Source organism: Schistocerca nitens, chromosome 2 (assembly GCF_023898315.1).
Source record: "Schistocerca nitens isolate TAMUIC-IGC-003100 chromosome 2, iqSchNite1.1, whole genome shotgun sequence".
Taxonomy (NCBI): Eukaryota; Metazoa; Arthropoda; class Insecta; order Orthoptera; family Acrididae; genus Schistocerca; species Schistocerca nitens.
This window is the reverse complement of record NC_064615.1, coordinates 121,751,427-121,768,671: the sequence shown is the minus strand read 5'-3', so window position 1 is coordinate 121,768,671 and position 17,245 is coordinate 121,751,427. Positions and strand designations below refer to the sequence as shown.

The 17,245-nt window shown below is 37.7% G+C and overlaps 1 protein-coding gene across 1 annotated transcript in view; it reads right to left on the bottom strand.

Annotated features, from left to right (window-relative positions):
* Nucleotides 1–7,426: 7,426 nt before the first annotated feature.
* The window catches only part of LOC126234295 (ovalbumin-related protein X-like), a 130,059-nt gene continuing 120,240 nt past the window's right edge, over nucleotides 7,427–17,245 (bottom strand). Inside the window, exon 8 of the mRNA XM_049942981.1 lies at nucleotides 7,427–7,680. Within this exon, the coding sequence (XP_049798938.1) occupies nucleotides 7,556–7,680 (125 nt within the window). The 3' untranslated portion in view covers nucleotides 7,427–7,555. The remainder of the gene's footprint in view (nucleotides 7,681–17,245) is intronic.

Genomic DNA, 17,245 nt, shown 5'->3' with positions numbered 1-17,245 from the left:
GCAAGTAGCAATCTGTCTTTTCCTTCATTGTTGGTAGTCCTACTTGGAGTTTCTCTTATTTGAATATAAAGATGTAGCTGGCAATGGAAAAGCAAAATATTGCAATGATCAACATACGGGATTCATAGTTATTTACATCAAAAAGCACTTTGTGCTAAATTTTAGAGCATGGAGCATAGGGAGAAACTGATGGCACGAATCAATCCAGTCCCCTAAGCTCATTGGTATTTAAGAAAATGTGAGTTCTGAAGAATTCACTGTGCCCTTGAAAGAAATAAAAGAATAGTTTTCTAAATGTTTTGAAGACGCTGCCAATTTTTCATCTGTGTTTGAAACTGTTTGCTGCTTGTTCATGTGCAGATGTAACTGACTGACCTGAAATGTAATTATCATTTTAAAGACAAGTCACTCTAATGTTAAAATTGTCCAGGATATCTACATTGCTTTCCACTTATAGTTTCCATGTCTCCAAATGAAGTTGCAAAAATACTACAATATTCTGATCAACATATGTGTGTGAAAGACGTTTTTCAATTATGAAAGTAAATAAGACATGATTTCTTGGCTACCTGAGTATGAAAATGTGTGAAACTCTGTGCATCTGTCCATATGCCGACAGTCTGTACAGGATAAAAGTTATGTCTACAGTGTGCCAAAAGAATTCAATATCATCATCTTTTTAACTATGTTGTTGATAGGTGTGAAATATTAAACAAAGTGTACACAGTGCAACTGCATTGGCATTTAAGTGCAGCAAGCTCACAGGTTACCCCTCCTCAGGCTCAGGCTGTGTGGTATGTTGGTGCGGGAAATGTGCCAGCTAGGTTGAGTGCTATGGCACTCATGCCAGGTTGCGGCTCGCTAGCTAAGTTCTTTGCCACCTCTGTTGTAGTGTAAAAAATCTTTGCAGCAGAGGTTCCTTTGGGCTACAAATGAGTCAATGAGTTGGAGCCATACAGCCACATTCACCAACATTCCTTAGTGTAATTCTTGTTGGTGGCTTTTGCAGTTGTGTGTGTGGCTACTGGAAAACTAATGATAACTTTCTGAAGCTTAGTACGACAACCTCATTTTTATCTAATGCTTAGGGTCCTATCCTATTTATAGTTAGGAGAATGTATCTGCAACAGTGTAATTGGTGGTTTGTTTGTATGTTATCTTGTTACATAATAACCCAAGAATAAAGCTCATCACTTTTACCGCTGTCTTATCTTTTCTTTGATTTCAGGGTCCATATACGGTTATTAAAGGTATTTGGTTTGTAATGGCAAGACACTTATTACTGCACATATAATGGCAACAACATAGGAAAAGATAAGAGTGCTAATTACTGTAAAGATGGCATATTAAGTTGCAGACAGGCACAATGAAAAAACACTACACATTAGTTTTCTGATGAAGGCTTTGGCCGAAAGCCAATGTGTAAGTCTCTTTTCTTGGTGCCTATCTACAACTTAATGTGACATCTGTCTTTTCTTATATTGCTAATATTCTAACCTGGAGTTTGCGTTGGAGATGAAATTTATCCATATCTATTGAAGAAATTCAAACATGAACTAATGAAACTGCTAGTTCATCTAATAAACTGTATTCTCGAAGACGGTGTGTTCCCTGACAAGTTGAAACTGACTGTAGTAACACTAATACACAAAAATGGGGAAATGAAGCACGTGCAGAACTCCAGACCCATTGCCCTAATTTCAGCTTTCAGCAAACTGATAGAGAAAATATTAAAATAAATCCTGGAACATTACAACAATGCTGATATATTAAGTGATTTCCAGCATGGTTTCAGAAGAGGTCGAAGTACCATGTCAGCAGCAGTACAATTTCTCCATCATGTACTTGAAAATAAATAAATGAAAAATCCCAAGCAGCAGGAATATTCCTGGACCTCTCACAGCTGTTGATGGAGTACCTCATGACTTATCAAAAATTGCAAAGAGTGGTGTCACTGAAAAATTCATGCAATTGTTACAAACATATTTGAAAGGTAGACAGCATTGCACGGAGATTATGTACTCTGTGGGAGAAATACTGGAGAGGAGAAGGTCAAGTATAAGAAATATACATTTTGGTGTTCCTCAGGGCTCCATTTTAGGTCCAGTCCTATTCATATGCTGTGTAAATGATTTCCCAAGGTCTCCTGATAATTGATCACCATGTATGCACACAATATATCTGGTGTCTGCTGTGCAGACACTGAGCCCAGCCTAGGTAAAGAGATACATAACTTTATTGAAAAGGCAAGAGCTCACTTTGAAAGAGAGAAACTAAAAGTAAACATAGAAAAAAACTAACATTATTCATTTTAAACCAAGTGGTCCAAACAGACAAAATACTGTGATCGATGAAATTCTACCAAAAACCTATATAGATTGTAAATTCTTGCGTCTATGCATACATGATCGACTTTCATGGAAGCTGCAAGCTGATTCTGTCTGTAAAAAAATAACACCCAGTCTATATGTATTAAGACGATTATCATCATATCTTAACTCTGAAACCCTACAGACTGTATATTATGGATTAGTATATCCTTCCTTGTCTTAGGGAATAGTACGGTGAGGTGAGATATGCCAAACTAATATGAAAAGAGTTTCCATACTGCAGAAGTGAGCCTTGAGGATCATAGCAAAAGTAAAACCAGGAACTTCTTGCAAACCCCTATTCATTAGACACAATATTCTCACAGTTTATAACCATGTATATACTTCAAACTGTAATGCTAGTGAAAGAAGACACTAATATCACAGAAAGGAACATGGATATCCACAACTATGAAACAAGGCATAGAAAAGATTTTCATACAGAAGATTAACTTTAACAGAGAAAAGCCCCTATGTCAAAGGAGCTGTTTTTAATAACTTGTTACCAAATGAAGTTAAGATATTGAGAGGGGATACTTTTAAAAAATGTGTCAGTCAGTGACTTATCCAAAAATGCCCTTGTAACTCGAATTTATCATGAATTACAATGTAATAAGAAATAATGTAAACTAAAAAAATTGTAATTTTAAAAACTTTATACTTAATGGAAAATGCACATGCATGCAAAATTACGTGTTATGAGCAATTGAATTGTGTAAATTAGATTGTGTAAATTATTCCCCACTTAGAAATAATTATTTGGTGCCACAATCTGTGCCCTAAAGAAACACAACTTATTTGCCAGAGCCATCTGTGTGATGATGTGAAAGGCCCGTAGCCTATTTTGCACCACACAGCTGTTTCAGTCAACAGTTTTCTGGCCGTGTATCAATCTACACAAGTGTTTGAAATGCTTGTTCACATACTGGGGACCATTCAGAGTTTGCATCTTTGTGGCACAGCATGATTAAGGACAGTGAAATATCAGCACCATGGGGAATAGACTGTGCACAGTAATTAATATTTCCTAGAATTGCACGAAGTTTAGCCTGATTCTAATTATCTTGTTATTGACAGAACATTAAACCCTAATGCTCCTTCCTTGAACGTAGACACAGAAGCATTACCTGGAGTTTCATTCTGCATCATAGGTGTGGCTGGAAACTGTTTGGGAGTTTTAGAGATGATGATTCTGAGGCTAAACAATTACTGTTATGTCATCTAAATATTTCACACAATAAGAAACATCACTGTTTGATGTTCCAGATGCCTCTGAAATATGGCTGGAGCTCTTCTTACCACAAATAATTAAAGCTGAAGGGTGTCTTCTGTATAGATGTTTCTTGCGATTCACTACTTATAGGTTAGTTGTAAATATAATTCTGCCAGGCAAAGTTTAAAAAAAAAAAAAAAAAAAAAAAAAAAAAAACCCGGAAAGAAAGAAAGAAAAAGAAATAGCTGCCCTTGAGTTCTGACAACAGCTCTCCATGTCTTGATATAAGATTTAATTTGACTGAGAATTTATAGTTGCCTTAAAATCCTTCCATAGGTAACCCTAAGAAGCCACTGGGTTTCTTAATTACTACTGCATTGCCCAACTACTGGAGGCGATTCCAAAGCAATGAAAGCCCTGCAATCTGATCCAGACAGGCCAAGTGGGACCAACTGACTTCCATGTCATACTCTGCCAATGGTGTCATTTGGATGCAGTATGGAGGGACATGGGACTGGCCCACCACTCTCCTGGCTGTTGTCGTCTGGACCTTGGAGCTACTACTTCTCAGTCAAAAAGCTCCTTAGTTGGCATTGTGAAGCTGAGTGCATCCTATTCCAATACTCCAACCAAGGAAAAATCCTTGGAAGTAGTGGGAATCGAACCTGGGTCCACCACATTACAGTCATTGGTTGCAAAGATTCCTTATTCGATGCAGTGATCTAGATCTCATTTAGTGTTATAATATCTGCCCGGTCCCATCTGAAAGCAAACACAAAAGAGTGTGAAAGCATTGAGACCCATTGTAGTGGTCACTGCACATTCTGTCGCTACTAAAATCTTGATACTTAAGCTATCTCCTTATATGAGACTTCGGCCACAAAGACACCCCTTCATTGGAATTGGTTGTTTGGTAAATGATAACACATACTGCTTTGGTAAGGTTAGTTTATGATATGTACTAATGTTGATTAATGTGGGTACCACTCGTGGATCTACTTGGAATAGCTCTTCTTAATGGTTAATGTCGAGTGTTGTAGATAACTTGTAAGGATTATTTGTACCCGAGTAATAATATGAGGTAATGAGAGTTCAGCAGGTCTCCGGATGAACTATTAGTTTTTAGGAACACTTGATTTGTGGCCAGGTTTGTAATATGAATCACAGACTAATGTGAAGAATGGACAATGTTACCTGTCACAACTTTAAAAATGGTCTGGAAATGACAGCAGAGTTTTTTTGTGCATCAGATCTTGTACTTATTTCTGAGTGTGTCAGGAAGAAAGATTAGAGTTTAATATTTGTCAACAAAGAAGTCTTTAGAGACAGAGCACAAGCACACAGCTCAGCCATGCCTTAAGTGATTTAGGGAATCCACAGAAAACCTAACTCTGGATGGCCAGATTGGAATTTGAGTTGTCATCCTCTTGAATGCAGGTCCAGTCTGCAACCACAGATCTGCCTCACTCAGTGTGTGTGCGCCTTGGTTTGCCTGTTTCTGTCATTATAATCTGTCCTTCAGCTAGGCTGACACCATGAATCAATAGTGTGTTCCAGTGGGTACAAGTTGAGTAATTTCTGACACAGATAATTAATTTAGAGAGATACACTTCAGTTGCAGTAATTATTTATTCAAATCACAACTGGTTTCAGAATTTTAAAATCCCATGTTCAGGTGTATGAAACTTTCTTGTCAGTTACTGTAATTTTGAAGTTGATAATAGGTCTTTGCAGTGTTCTTATTCTACCACCTCATAGCAAAGGTTAATGTCTAATGCATCCGTCTGAAGTTGCTGCAACAGCAAAATAGTAATTTTAAGTACAGCGGTGGTCATACACCTGAAGATGGGAGAACAGTCGCAGTTTGAATAAAGAATTAGTACAATCAAAGTGGATCTCTCTAAATTAATTATAATGCCTCTCAGTTGTGAATGTTCTACATACCAAATCTTCTGACGAAGGCTTATGGCACCGATGAGGTCGACACCAGCATCGATATGCATTCGTCTTTGGACTCTGAGCATTATCTTTGGACTCTGGCATTGTCTTCTGGCTGTTCCGCCATATTCAGTTCTTTGTGAGCCTTGCATGTGTTTAGGTGAATAAATGAACTACTGCAAAATGGGTGTTGTTTGGTGTAATCAACCCGAACTTCTCCCTCAGGCTCATTGGAGGATGGTTTTGATGACAACAGTACTTGAAACACTGCAATGTTTCATGACTGTGAAAGCCTATGTGCAGCTGATGTAGCAAGGATCTGCTATTCATGCCTCATGTGACAGGTGTGGTCATTTACACGAAAGTTGAAAACTTAAACATAAGCCATCACAAGAAGGTGTTTCTGAAACTGTCACTTTACAAACCACACATTTCTTGGAAAGTTAATGAGTCTATTATCTTAATATGCTTCGAAATGCTAAATTGGTCATTTAAAGTAAGATGGTTAGTCCTCTTTGCTGGATGGAAAGCTGGAAACACTGGAGATGGTGGATGCAGTGCTATGGATTGTAATGGAACAGCTCCAATGATTGTTTTTGTTGCAGAAGTAGCTTGAATGTGTGATCCTGGCACACCTCTTGCTATGCCACACATCCTTCCTTGGAGTTCTTGATGTTTCACCTGTTGCTCTTGGTGGTGGTGGTGATGCTGCTGCTGTATTTATTGTAACACTTTCAGCATTTCTGTGATGGTGGAATCCATTTGTATATGAACAATATTGCTGACTCTACAGTACACAAGCTAATTCTTGAACTGTCTGGAGTGAGAGATACACAGTCATATTTCTGGTTCACATATCAACTATCTGTGCTTTCACTACATAGTTCAGTGAGAAACTTCCAATTCCAGAGGTAGATGTAATCTCTACAGACATTTTTTGATTTTGTTGTGGAGTTAAGGTCAGATGTCAGTCTTTTAATGGAGCAGTTACTCTTGGAATTGATATTGTAATGGCCTACCATCACTCAAGTCATGAAAAGACAGTGTGTTAAACAGCCAGTCTTATTGAGACTGCAGTCTGCACCTGAGGTACTCAATGACATCTAAGGATTCTATCCTCCAAAAGATGGTGTATTTTCGACACTGAACTTAAAACAGAGACTACATTTGACACACTGGAAGTGCAGGCATGAGTGAACCATTGTGGGTTCAATGCTGCACTTTTTGTTATCTTTTGATCAAGAGTGTATTTGAAGCAAGAAGTGGTCTTCTTCCGTACAGGTAAAATAACTTTGATTGAAGAGAAACCTTGGTCATTCTTTACTGTATTTTTTCAACTTTTTTGTTTTCATTTTTCTCTTTCCCTACTTTTGCTACTCTTTTGAACACCAGTAGTTGCTCATTGTGCTCTCAGGCATCTGGCTTTGGCAAATGAAAAACCCATGGATAGAAATGAAGAAAGGCAATCATTCACCTGTAGCTGATTGATGAGATACACTTAGATGCATTAAACAGCATAGAATACTAGGTGAGCGGGCTGGTAGGTGAGTGTCATATGTCTTGCACCATTCCATTAGCATCTGATATTATTTGTGGCTGTTTAAGACCAAATTTGCTATTGAAGCTGAGCTAGCTTTCTCCCCTGTTCTGCCTTCCAACAACTACCTACTACAGCCATGACCAGTACATCTTATCCCCTCCAAGTGGCCAGATTCTATCCTCTCACCTGTTTTTAAATTGATGGTGTCATTGCAACCATAGAAATATGAAAGTGGGAGAGAAAAAGAGTGGAAAGTGGGAGAGAAAAAACAGTGAACAAGAAAAAAAGGAAAGAGTTTTTTTCCCAATGCACAGTGGATGACCAATAATGTTCAAATCAACTGTTTGTTTACTATTTCAATCTTGGAATTTCTATGCTCAAAAATTGGTATTCATAGTTAAAACTTGAAACTCAACACCAGGATCAATATAACACAGATTTCGTGTATATTATCATGTATTACTCCTATAATGGAGGTACAGGAAAAATGTTAAATTAAGAAAACCGCCCACAAAATAATACTGTGTTACTGTCTTTGTGTAATACAAAAAAGAGATATGGATGGTCCGCTGTAAATGAGATGACCTCCTGGAGAGATCTCTTCTGACGACACATGACACCTGTAACAGAAAAGGTAAGTGAGTTATAGCTACTCAGCTTTAGCTAAAAGTTTCTGATAAATTAAGTTATAACCCCTTTCTATCTGACAATATTTCCAATATAAATTATCATTTTTTTCTTTTTCTCCAGAGCTGTACCTGCTATTTTGTACACGTGAGGAAAAAGACACATAGATGCTTATGTAAGGTGTGTCCTACACTGATTTGCATGAGCAGAAATGGACAGCTTTTCAAACTTTTGTTGTTTAGGAATGTATCCGAGTGCAGAACAATTTCCAAGGATCATTGTTACTCTCTGTTATCAGCATTGGATACACTCTTGTTCTGTGACTGCATAAACTGTTCAGTTCGTTGACTGTATGGTCTTCCTAAATATCTCGTATCTTGGGGTTGATATTGGATCACTTTATCTGGTTTCCTGTTTTATGACATACAAATAGCATGCTGGCAATTTTTAGAATTGTATGCTTGTAAATCATGACTAGAGAACTAAGTTCTCCATTATAATTTAGAAAGTTAAATGAGCATCTAATGTCTCGGTCCCCCTCATTTGCTGTGGAATTACTTAAATTTCCAACATTATAAACAGAGATTTCAATGGAATTAGTTTTAACAGCAGTAAAAGAACTAAATAAAAAAAATTAAAAAATAAATCCACAAATGAGAAATGCCCTAAGGGGAGACTCCAACCAAAAATTTAGCTTTTATTCTACAAAGTCAAATCAAAATCTTGAGTGTTACATAAGACAGACTATGAGTTGTCACATGCATTTTCCTTTACAAGTTCCATTTTGGTAATGTGATTGTTTTATACTGATCGTTAGTTGAACCTGTAAATTCATCTGAACATTAAAAAACCTGATGTGTTATTGTTGACTCCCTCACACGATCCAGAAAACTGTTCTAGAGCAGAAAGAGGTTAATTTAATGTTCTGTTTTTATTGATTAAGTGACATTCTTCCAAATAATATAGTTGTCCAAGCTTAATTCATGTGATGCAAAGGAATTAATACCTTTATTGCCGCTTCTATCCGAAACCAGCATGAGAACATCCTTTGTCACACCTTGTAACAAATTTTAATGAATGAAGCCACCAAAGTTTCATTCTTGTTGGTCATTATAGCGTTTTGTATGCACATTTACAATAAAATAATTAAACAATTACACATTTATCATTATACTACAAGTCAATGCAAATGATGTGTTTCTCAGTACCCAATCATCAATCAGCCATGCCAGGAATACTTCAAAATCACATCATTGCAAATTTTCATAAATATTTGATCTGTCTTGTCCTTAGTTACAGGTTTAAAAAAAATTGTCATTGGATTCTGTCATAATTGCAATTGAATTAGTCTATTTGATACATTGTATGAGAGAAAGCAAAATGTAACATGTCATGAACTTATTATAGGGATGAAGAGATGAAAATAAATACTTGCCAACAGATTTTCTCTCTCTACTTTAATGCTCTGTGAAATCTAGCATTAATTTACAGCAAATTTCATCCAATGTTGTATCTTTTTTAATTCTATCCTTATAATTGGTTCTAATGCCTCAAATACATGTCTTTTTCACTACTTACATTATACATCATTTTTCTCTATATCTAGAAGACACATAGTGGAAAACACTTGCAAATACAAACACCAAACAAAAAATGAAACACTGCCTACTGTCAAATGGCCACTCCACTCCCAACACTGACTGCCGTCAGCTGACCCCTGTTTGTACAACTGCTGCAAGGTATGAAATTCCACAGCTGCAGAATTCTGCCCCCATATGGACTGCTGCATCTGCACTGTGCATCACAGCAGTACATCCATTTAATACACATCTGCTATTCTGCAAATATTTTGCTTGTATGGACTCAGCCTTATCCGGTATGATGTGGAATATGGAGCAGAGCCAGTACCTCAGACCATAGGTCTATGAGTAAGATCAGCTTTTTTAAGCAATTGGACTTTGACTTGACTATGGTGGTGGACGAAAATGTGTTTAACAATGCTGTGGAGCAACCGAGATTACAGCATGTGATTCTAAATATCCTAGTAACAAATGTCATGGGACAGAAATAAATATCTGCTAAAATTTTGTCACAAATTCTATAACTGAATATAAGTGTGTGAAGCTTATATAGTGTTTGTGAATTTGATACTAATTTGGTGTTGTTTCTCTCTGGAGGTTTCTGGGCAGAAAGTGGGAGGGTGCAACCTTGAATAAATGCAAAATTTACTAGAGAATGTTAAATAAACCAGAGAACAGGTCACAGTAAGAGGGCATCCAGGAAGCTCACTAACAACTGCAATAGAGAAAATAAATTAAGAAATGTGATAGAAATTATGTTTTGCTTTTACTTTGTCTTTAGTCTATTGATGCCAATCTAACTCTAAAGACCTTGTGTCACATCATGGAGAAAAATTCAAACAGTTATAAGCAAACAACCTCAAAACTTGTAAGGTGGAAGCTTCTACAAGGCCAAGCATGTTGACATAAAAAAATTGATGTCTGGGCGGAGGGAGAAATTATTTTAACATGGTATTCTTGAAGATAGTGACAACTGTTGACAAGATGGCACAAATCCATTGTTGCCAGTTGTCAGCCAGTGGATGTAGATGAAAAGATATACATTTAAAATCTTGACAAGATGAAATCTTTCTTATAAACTCTTTCAATCTTCCCACTCACTTTTACTACCTACTCATACATGACAACAGAAAATTTAAAATTATCAATATAAGTTTCATGTAAAATATTTTGTTCATTGCAGTTATTGTTATGGAACAACATCTAAAATACTAAACCAGATAATTGTTACTGACCAAATAAATGGATAAGTAGATACACTGATCAGCAGAAACATGAGCACTGCCCACTGTAAGAATGAATGCCACATGCTGCAGTGTGGAAAGTTTGTAAGTAGAGCAGAGATGAGTGGCAAATCATAGTAGCAACAATAGAAACCAGAAATGTAGAAATCCACTAACACAAGTGATTTTGACAAAAGACAGATTGTTATGACTGGAATTAGAATACTGAAAACAGTGGAACTGTTGGGCTGTTCATGTGCTACAATAATGAGCATCAATGGGATATGGTAGGTGAAAAGGTGTTGGATGTTCATGCCTCATCACAGAATATGGAGGCCTGCCCACTCTTTAAAGCAGGATGGGTAGACATCTGTAGCAGTTCTGACATCAGTGTACAATGCTGGTTTCGGTGTGAGTGTTTTGAACTACACCATTCAGTGAGCACTCTTGAACAGGGGGCACCGCAGCAAACGATCCCTACTTGTTCTCTTGTAGACCCATAACGTCTTCAACTACAATAGCAATGGGCACAGGAGCACTGAAATTGGACTATAGGCCAATGGAAACTTGTTGCCTGGTCAGATGAATCACATTTATTGTTGTGCCAGATTGACGGTCATGACTTAGATACTCTGTGATCGAGATGAATGGCTGCTCAAAACATGGACCGCTCAGATGCAGTCCGGTGGCAACAGTAGTAGTATGCCAGGGCATTTTTCAGCAGGGTAACTGTCCTTGTCACACGGCCAGAATCTTGCTACTTTGGTTTGAGAAGCATGATAATGAACTCAGGATAACTATTCTGTCACAAAGCCAGACTCTTGTTACTTTGGTTTGAGAAGCATTATAATGAACTCACATTGATCTCTTGGCCACAAATTCCCTGAAGGAACACTTCTGATCTGTCATCAGGCATCTCTGTGTTCACAAACCACTGGCCCATAGTTTGTGAGAATCATGTGACATGTTCATAGACACAGAGTGCCATGTACTTCCAGAAACCTCTCAGGGACTTGTCACATCCATACCATGGAGAACTGCGGCTGTATTGCATTTCAAATATGGACCAAGCCACAATCTACATAAACATCTGTATCTATGTGACTAGTCTTCAGTTCACAATTAAGTGTCTGGCAGCATGCAGGAAGAACAAATGCTTTAATCTTTCTGTGTGAGCTCTTATTTCCCTTATTTTATTACTGTGATCATCTCACCCTATGTAACTGAGCATCAACAAAATATTTTTGCATTGGGAGGAGAACACTGGTGATTGAAATTTCATGAAAAGATTTCACTTTTGCAACAAAAAAAAAAAATGTATTGGTTTCTCATGATTTCCACCCCAGCTCACATATCATACCCGTGACACTCTTACCCCTATTTCACAATGATACAAAACAAAATCTCCTTCTTTAAACTTTTTCAGTTTCCTCCATCAATCCTATCTGCAAAGGTTCCCATACCATGCAGCAACACTCCTGAAGAGGTTGGACAAGAGTAGTGTAGGCAGTCTCTTTAGTACATCTGTTGCATCTTCTAAGTGTTCTGCCAGTCTTTAGTTTCCCTCCCTGCTACATTTTCACTGTGGTCATTACAATCTAAGTTGCTCATAACTGTAAACCCAAGGAATTTAGTTGAACTGACAACCTATAGCTTTATGTGATTTATCGTCTAACTGAAATTTAATAGGTTCCTTTTAGTACTCATGTGAATGATCACACACTTTTCATTATTTATAGTCAGCTGCCACTCTCTGCACCATATAGGTATAGTATCTAAATCATTTTGCAAATTGTTCTGATGACTTTACTGATAGTAGATGACAGCATCATTTGAAAATAGTCTAAGAATGCTGCTCAGATTGTATTCTAAATTGTCTACATAGATTAAGAACAGAGGAGGGCCTATAACACTGCCAATGTCATTTCCATTTTACTCAATAACCTTCTGTTAATTACTACAAACTGTGACCTTTCTGACAGGAAATCACAAACCCAGTCACACAATTGAAATGATGCCCCATGGGCACATGGTCTGATTAGAAGCTGCTCATCAGGAATGGTGTCAAAAGCCTTCCTGAAATCTAGAAATATGCAGTCAGCTTGAGATACTCTGTCGACAGTACTCATTACTTCGTATTAACAAAGAACTAGTTGTATTTAACAAGACTAAGTGTCAATAGATCATTCTCTTTGAGGTAATTCATAATGTTCGAACAAATAACTGTTCCAAAATCCTATTGCAAATCAGCATCAGTGATACTGGTGTGTAATTCAGTTGATACTCCTATTCCCTTTTTTGGATATTGTGTGACCTGCGCAACTTTCCAGTCATGAGGTATGGATCTTTCGTCGAGTGAGCAGTTGTAAATGACTGCTAAGTATGGAGCTGTTATATTGGCACACTCTGTAAGGAACCTAACTGCTACTGGATCTGGACTGGACGATTTGCCTTTATGAAGTAATTTACGTTTCTTTGCTGCAATGAAGATATCAACTTCTAAATTTTTCATGTTTGCAACTTTTCTGGAATATTTGCTTCATCTTCTTTGGTGAAGAAATTTCAGAAAACTGTGTTGAGTAACTCCGCTTTAGTGACACTTTCATCAATAACATTACCATTGTTATTGTCAATTGGAGTGATAGCATCTCGTCACTGGTGTACACATACGGCCAGAAACTCTTTGGATTTTCTGCCAGATTTTAAGGAAGACACTATCAAGAGCATCTTGCATTGAAATCTGCATTTAATTTTGAGCTTCAGTAAAACACTGCCAATCTTGGATATTTCATGTTCCTTTAAAATTAGGTTTTACATTCTTTTAAATTTAGCATGCTTTTATTCATTGCTTCTGTAAGTGTTCTGACCATGGGGGATCCGTTGGTATTAATCAATCAATCAATCACTGCTGTTATTATTTCTTTGAATTTAAGCTGCATCTGGTCTATGCTTACATAGTTTGGAAGCAATGGAGACTTTCTCTTAGAAAGGCATCAATTAAATTTTTATCTACTTTTTTTTAATAGATATGTTTCGCATTATTTTTGTGTGTCTTTGGATGTTATGCTACCCAGTCTCAGTACAACAACCTTGTGGCTACCAATCTCCGTATCCATCACAATGCTCACCATGTGCTCAGGATTATTGTTGCTAAGAGGACAAGTACGTTTTTGCAACCATTTACAGTTTGAGTGGGTTCCTCAACTAATTTTTCAAAATAATTTTCATAGAAAGCTTTTAGTACGATTTTAGTATGAAGCCTTATGTCTACCATTGACTTTAAACATGTATTTTTGCCAACATATTGAGGATAGACTGAAGTCAGCACCAACTATAATTGTAGAGTGGTGTACCTACTTGAAATAAGTAGACAGCCATTATGTATTGGCTCATCAGTATAACTTCTTTATTTGAATGCATGGTGCCTGTTCCTTCAAAAGAACAGACACCACACTGATCCTGCAGCTGTGAAATACTATATGTACACTCAAGGGGGATCACTGCTATCAGATGAAGTGGGACATTAAGCAGAATTAATGGCAATGAGTGACAATCTGTATTGGATCGGGATTCGAACTCGGGATGTCCTGCTTACTAGGCACTCTAAGTTGTGAACAGGAGTATAATGGACAGGGACTGCAGATAGGTGGCGCTCGATCTGAGTACGGATTGGCCATGAGACGTACTGAGGTAGTCCATGTAATTGCGAAAACGCTGTGTCCTGGATTGCACAGTGGTTACTACACCTGCCTAGTATGCAGGACATCCCAGGTTAAAATCTTGGTCCAGTACACATTTTTGCTTGTCACCACTGATTCCACTTTAATGTCCCTCTGCAGCTGACGGCAGTGATCCCCCTTCAATGGATGTATAGTGTAACTTCTGTCTGGAAGCCCATGTATTTACAACATATTCTCTGATATAATTTCATCTGATGAGGGTGACTGAACATGTCATATTTTTGTAGAAACTTAAGATCACAAACAGAAATAATAAATCACTTCCCCTCTTTTCTGTTCCATTCAAAAACTGTGCACAAGAGAAAGTGTCACGGGTAAACCTCTGTGTGAACTCAAATCTCTCTAATTTTGCCTTCATAGCCTTTTCATGAAATATATCTTGAAAGAAGCAATATCTGACTTGATTCTTTTAGGAACAAAATTTCAACAGTGAATTACATCATATGCACTACACCTCTCATCTACTGCCTGCTGCTGGAGTTGGGTGACACTTTTTGGGGTGGCGGGTAATAATCCAGACTGTTGTTACTTCTTTATGTCATTATGAAAAGACTCTTAAATTGTGTGTGCATGCTTTACACCTATCTTTGCCATTTGAAAGAGCGTGAAAACTATTCTTGCGGTCAGCCAGAAAGTGACTCAGAACGTACTGACCATCATTTCCAGTCTGCAAATCCACTTTACTCTTTGTGCTCCCAGAAATAAAGTATTCCTATTTGCTATTTACTCAGAGGGATCAAGAACTATGACTATAAATAAAAGTTTTGAGTTTTAACTGATTGATATATTCAAAAAAAGTTCATGCACACAAAATTTGTCCTAGTATTCTATCTAATATACCTATTGGGACTAGAACACTTAACAGTTCAGAGGTGGCCTCTGATACAAAAGTATTGACTGTTTGGATTATTACCTGCCACACCACATATGGAGCATTGGCTGGGAAAGTGAACTGTGAAAATGGTCAGTACAAAACAGGAGACTCGGTTTAGGGTACCAAAGTGAAATATGCCAAAACCAGTGTGAGAGCAGTGTTAAGATTTGCTTGCGGGTGTAGAAACTAAACTGTGAATGTTAGCCACAACAACCTTGAATGTGATGGAAAGAGTTAAGAAGATGACACTACATCATGACTACCACCAGTGCTGAGGTTAGAAGAAGATGATGCATCATCACGGAGCTGAGTGGATTTGCAAGCTACTGTGCGCGCTTACTGGTGCCCAGACCCCCCTGGAGATACTGCAGTAGGTGATGCCCACCACCTTTATCACTGCCATAGCTGCCTGCTGCTGCCTGCATTATGTCACAATGCATCACATCACATTTGCTAATACATTGTGCCAGCATCATTTGTTGAGGTCAAGCAATTAAGCAAAGGCAAGAATATTTAAATATTTGTTAACTGCTTCTAAAGGGTTATTAAAAATAGAATCCAATTGTAAGGATGATGTGAAAGTTAATATGGTTCTAGTCTCTAATGATGAATCCTCAGAATTCAAAACTGAAATTAATGAGGATGGTTCTGTCAATGTAATAAATCCAAAATATTAGGTGATTTGTCCAGAGTAGTTTCGGAGGTTGATTTCCATGTTTCTGTATAGTTAGAACCAGACTCTGGTGATCAGTAATTGAAGTCCAAAATCAAAAAGTAGAGTTAACAGAATTATTAAATAATGAAATTGTGTCCAACATTTCTGAGATTTAACCAAGTCAGGGACTGCTAGAAACTGCTTTAAAACCAGTTGAAATGCAATATGGATGCAATTACTGTTTTCAAAACTTGAATGCAGTAGAAAACAGTTAAGTAGTAAGGCTGGTCCTAGTAATAAAGAATTAAAGGATGAGGTCAGGAAATTCCCAGTAAAATGGTCTATCACCCTGACTTCCAATCACCAAAGTTTAATGGCTCACCTAAAAGTGGAAAATAATCTCACTACATGCCATGTGGTTTCATCATCATAACAGGCAGTACACAAACAGTTATTTCTGTGAAATCTAATTGGTCCAGGATGGTGTTCAGATCTCGTGATTTCAGTGCCTATTTCTACCGAAAACACCTTCAAGTCTGCCCAACTCTGATGTCATCCAAGGCACCATGCACCCAGGTATTTGACTGATGTGAATGGATTGATATCTTGGTGTGCATTGTCTGTTCTAACTGCCACTCTGGGCTGTATTCATATATGGGTGCAGTGGACTGCCAAACAGAACATCTGCTATCAACCATCCCAGGCAAAGGTAGCAGCATCTACAGGGTGTCCCAGCTATCTTGTCCACCCAAAATACCTCTGGAACAATAACAGCTATTGGAAAACGACTTTCACCGGTATCAATGTAGGGCTGGGGCCCATGAATGTACATATTTGGAAACATTCTAAAAAGAAAGCATATGTATTTTTTAACACAAACTTATGTTTTTTTAAATGGACCTCCTATATTTTTTCTTCAGCATTCCATAGCATGACAAAGCACATACACAATGGCATTGATTGCATCACAATATTCCCATTACATCCCGAGATATTAAGACGTGCAGTTGACGCTTGAAACACCCGACATGCGCTGCTAGCGCACGTCCTGAGGCTCAGGCGTGAGCCCCATGGTGCCCGTAATCGCGATGTGATTGACATGCGTAATCACACTTCCATACTTATCAAGAGGACCGAAAAGAATAATACTGTCTGCTGCCATCCTGCATTAACGTCGTACATTCCAACAGGTATTAACCCATAGGCTAGGGGTGATGCGGTTCTGTAACATATCTGTGTACCGCAACATTAGTCACAGAGTTAACTTCGCTTATCGTTAATCTGTTACTAAAAAGGTAATGCCGTTCAACATTAAAACTTAACTTTACTGTAGATCTAGTGCAAGTGACAGTTAATCATTCACTCTTAATAGTAAAATTCATGTTGATGGTTTTACTGAAACGAGCAAGTGGACTAAAAGTTTTACCGTTGTTTAGGTAAAAATGGTTTGGTTTGGGAAGTTCAGGTAGGACATAGAAGACGAATG